General features: G+C 55.2%; 1 protein-coding gene across 1 annotated transcript; it reads left to right on the forward strand.

Moving 5' to 3' along the window:
• The first annotated feature begins 259 nt into the window (after positions 1-259).
• Positions 260-1344, forward strand: LOC120879048 (oocyte-expressed protein homolog). The gene is made up of 3 exons (XM_040262079.1): positions 260-422; positions 565-744; positions 1088-1344. Exons 1-3 carry the CDS (start codon positions 260-262, stop codon positions 1165-1167), a joined length of 423 nt encoding a protein of 140 aa, XP_040118013.1. The 3' UTR covers positions 1168-1344.
• Positions 1345-2164: the final 820 nt, after the last annotated feature.

Consider the following 2164-nt stretch of genomic DNA (forward strand, 5'->3'; position numbering starts at 1 on the left):
CGGTTTCGGCCGTTATTCGCCTGGCGGCGCCTCCTAGAGCCTCCAGGGCTCCACGGCGAGACGATGCTAGGGGACCGCGCGGCGCATGTGGGGGAGCTCCAGGCGCCGGAATGCCCGCGCGAATCCGCGGCCCTGGGCCGCGCTGTGGCTGGGCGCATGCGCACCGGAGGGGGCGGGGCCGGCCGGGAGCAGTAAATTGCCCGGGCTCCGCGCCTGCCCGAGTCCCGCCAGAGCTGCTCTTCTCGCCTGTGGTTGGAGCATGGTCGACGACGCTGGCGACTCCGAGGCCCGCGGGGACAGGCTGCTGGGGTTCCCGCTTCCCTCGCCACGGGTTCGCATCCGGCCGTGGTGGTTTCCTGCGCAGGAATTGAGGAATCCGCTGGTGTTCTTCCTGGAGGCGTGGCTGGCCGACTCGATCTTTGGTGTGCGACCCTGGGCCTAGCGGGCCTCTCAGAGCGGTCGAGGGCCCCGAGCCGCGCCGGGTCCCGGGCCGTCACGTCCCTTCGTGGCCAGCGTCTCCTGCCCCTCACCCGCACTCTTCTCCAGCTTTCCTTTCGTTTTCAGGCCCAGACCGAGCCTTGGTTCCAGAAATGGAGTGGATGAGCCAGGCCCTGCTGATGGTGGACGCTGCTGACGCTAGGAACATGGTCGAAGTCACCGTTTTCGCGCGGCCGGCGGTCCAGCGTCAGGTGAAGAGCGTGCTTCTGAGCCAGGCGTCAGTGCACCGGGAGCAGCGCGCCCGAGGTGAGGGGCTTGGCACACACGCCTGGGAGGGAGGCAGGGGAACTGCCTGGCCTTACCTGACTTCCTTCCAGCCTCTCGTCTTCCCAGAACTCCTTGCAGTGTCCCAGCTCCATTTCGCTGGTGATCCCTGGGCCTCCCTTGAGAGAGGAGTCCAAGCAGGACCCTGAGAAAGCAAAGCTGAGATGTGCATTCAGACACCTACCTGCCGGTGCTGGCCTCAGCTCCGTCAGCCCACTAATTTCAGATCCTAGGTTCAGAGCTTCCAGCCCGAGAAATGATACTGCCAGCACACCCCTTCCCCCTTGGAGGAGGAGTTTGAAACCCAGCATTTTTCCTTATCCAGCTGAGAAGATGGAACAACTCGAGGAATTCCTGAAGGCCCAGGCATCAGGTCGCCAGGGGCCCCAGCATCCTGTTGCATGAGTGTTGTCAGGAGCGTGCGAACAGTCCTGCTTCTGCTGCTAATGTTCAAGAGAAGCAAATATTCTTAAATTTCTGCCTTTTTCCCCTCTGTGTCTTGATGAAGTATAGTGATTTGATTATTTTGCTTCAAACCTGAGTTTGTGCCATTCTAGTTAATAAATGAATTTCATTTTTGTCCGAAGGCATAAAGATCTTTGCTCACTCAAAATTAAGCAAATTTATAAAAGACTGTTCATTCATCTCTTGATGTGAGAGGTGGGTAAAAGGCTGTTAGGTGATGGGTTTCTTTTTTTTTTTTCTTAGTTGTTACCATTTTGAAGCTATTAACCCTTTTATGATTTTTATGGTCAGACTCAGGCCCTTACATGCAGAGGCCAGAAATGCAGGGTCAGTCAGCTTTGAGTTTCTTTTGCATGACTTGTTCTCAAACTTTAAGAATCATCTTGGGAACTTTCTGCAGCACAGCTTCCTCAGCCCCTTCTGCACTGATTCTGAGTCAGTACATCAGGCCTGTGAATTTGCATTTCTAACAAGCTCTTAGTAATGCCAATGCTTCTATGAGGCTCTCACTTTTAAGCTGGTATTTGGCTTCAGAATAGCACTCAGTGTGCCATGTGTTTTCTTAGAGTGGAGTCTCTGACCTCAAACATGGGGGGGGGCATTTCAACATGCAAGCTGAGGTGATCAGCATTCCTCCCTTCTGCTGGGGCTGTAATTCACCAGAGGAGCCAGGGTCCAGGGCAGCTGGTACACTGAGTGGTGTCCTTCCAGCCAGCCGTCTCCCCAGCTGTCTCCCCACTTCCTCCCGAAGCAGGTGTCCTGCATGGGCTGAGTTGTTTTTCTGTTACCTATACAGTGATGTGACCAATCTGTGCAAAACAGTCCCGACCCCACGCTGCTTCCACTTTCAGGAAGCAGAATTGTTGGAGGAATGGTTGCCAAGAGCTCCGTGGTTTCAGACACAAAGTTGAAATTAATTTAGCTCTGGCAGTTTCTT

Source organism: Oryx dammah, unplaced genomic scaffold (assembly GCF_014754425.2).
Source record: "Oryx dammah isolate SB20612 unplaced genomic scaffold, SCBI_Odam_1.1 HiC_scaffold_19, whole genome shotgun sequence".
NCBI lineage: Eukaryota > Metazoa > Chordata > Mammalia > Artiodactyla > Bovidae > Oryx > Oryx dammah.

Excerpts from the sequence above, each read along its gene's own strand:
- LOC120879048 (XM_040262079.1), top strand. The coding sequence starts at position 260 with ATGGTCGACGACGCTGGCGACTCCGAGGCCCGCGGGGACAGGCTGCTG. Across the intron at positions 423-564 it reads GCTGGCCGACTCGATCTTTG|GCCCAGACCGAGCCTTGGTT; the intron begins GTGTGCGACCCT and ends TTTCGTTTTCAG. Across the intron at positions 745-1,087 it reads CCGGGAGCAGCGCGCCCGAG|CTGAGAAGATGGAACAACTC; the intron begins GTGAGGGGCTTG and ends TTCCTTATCCAG.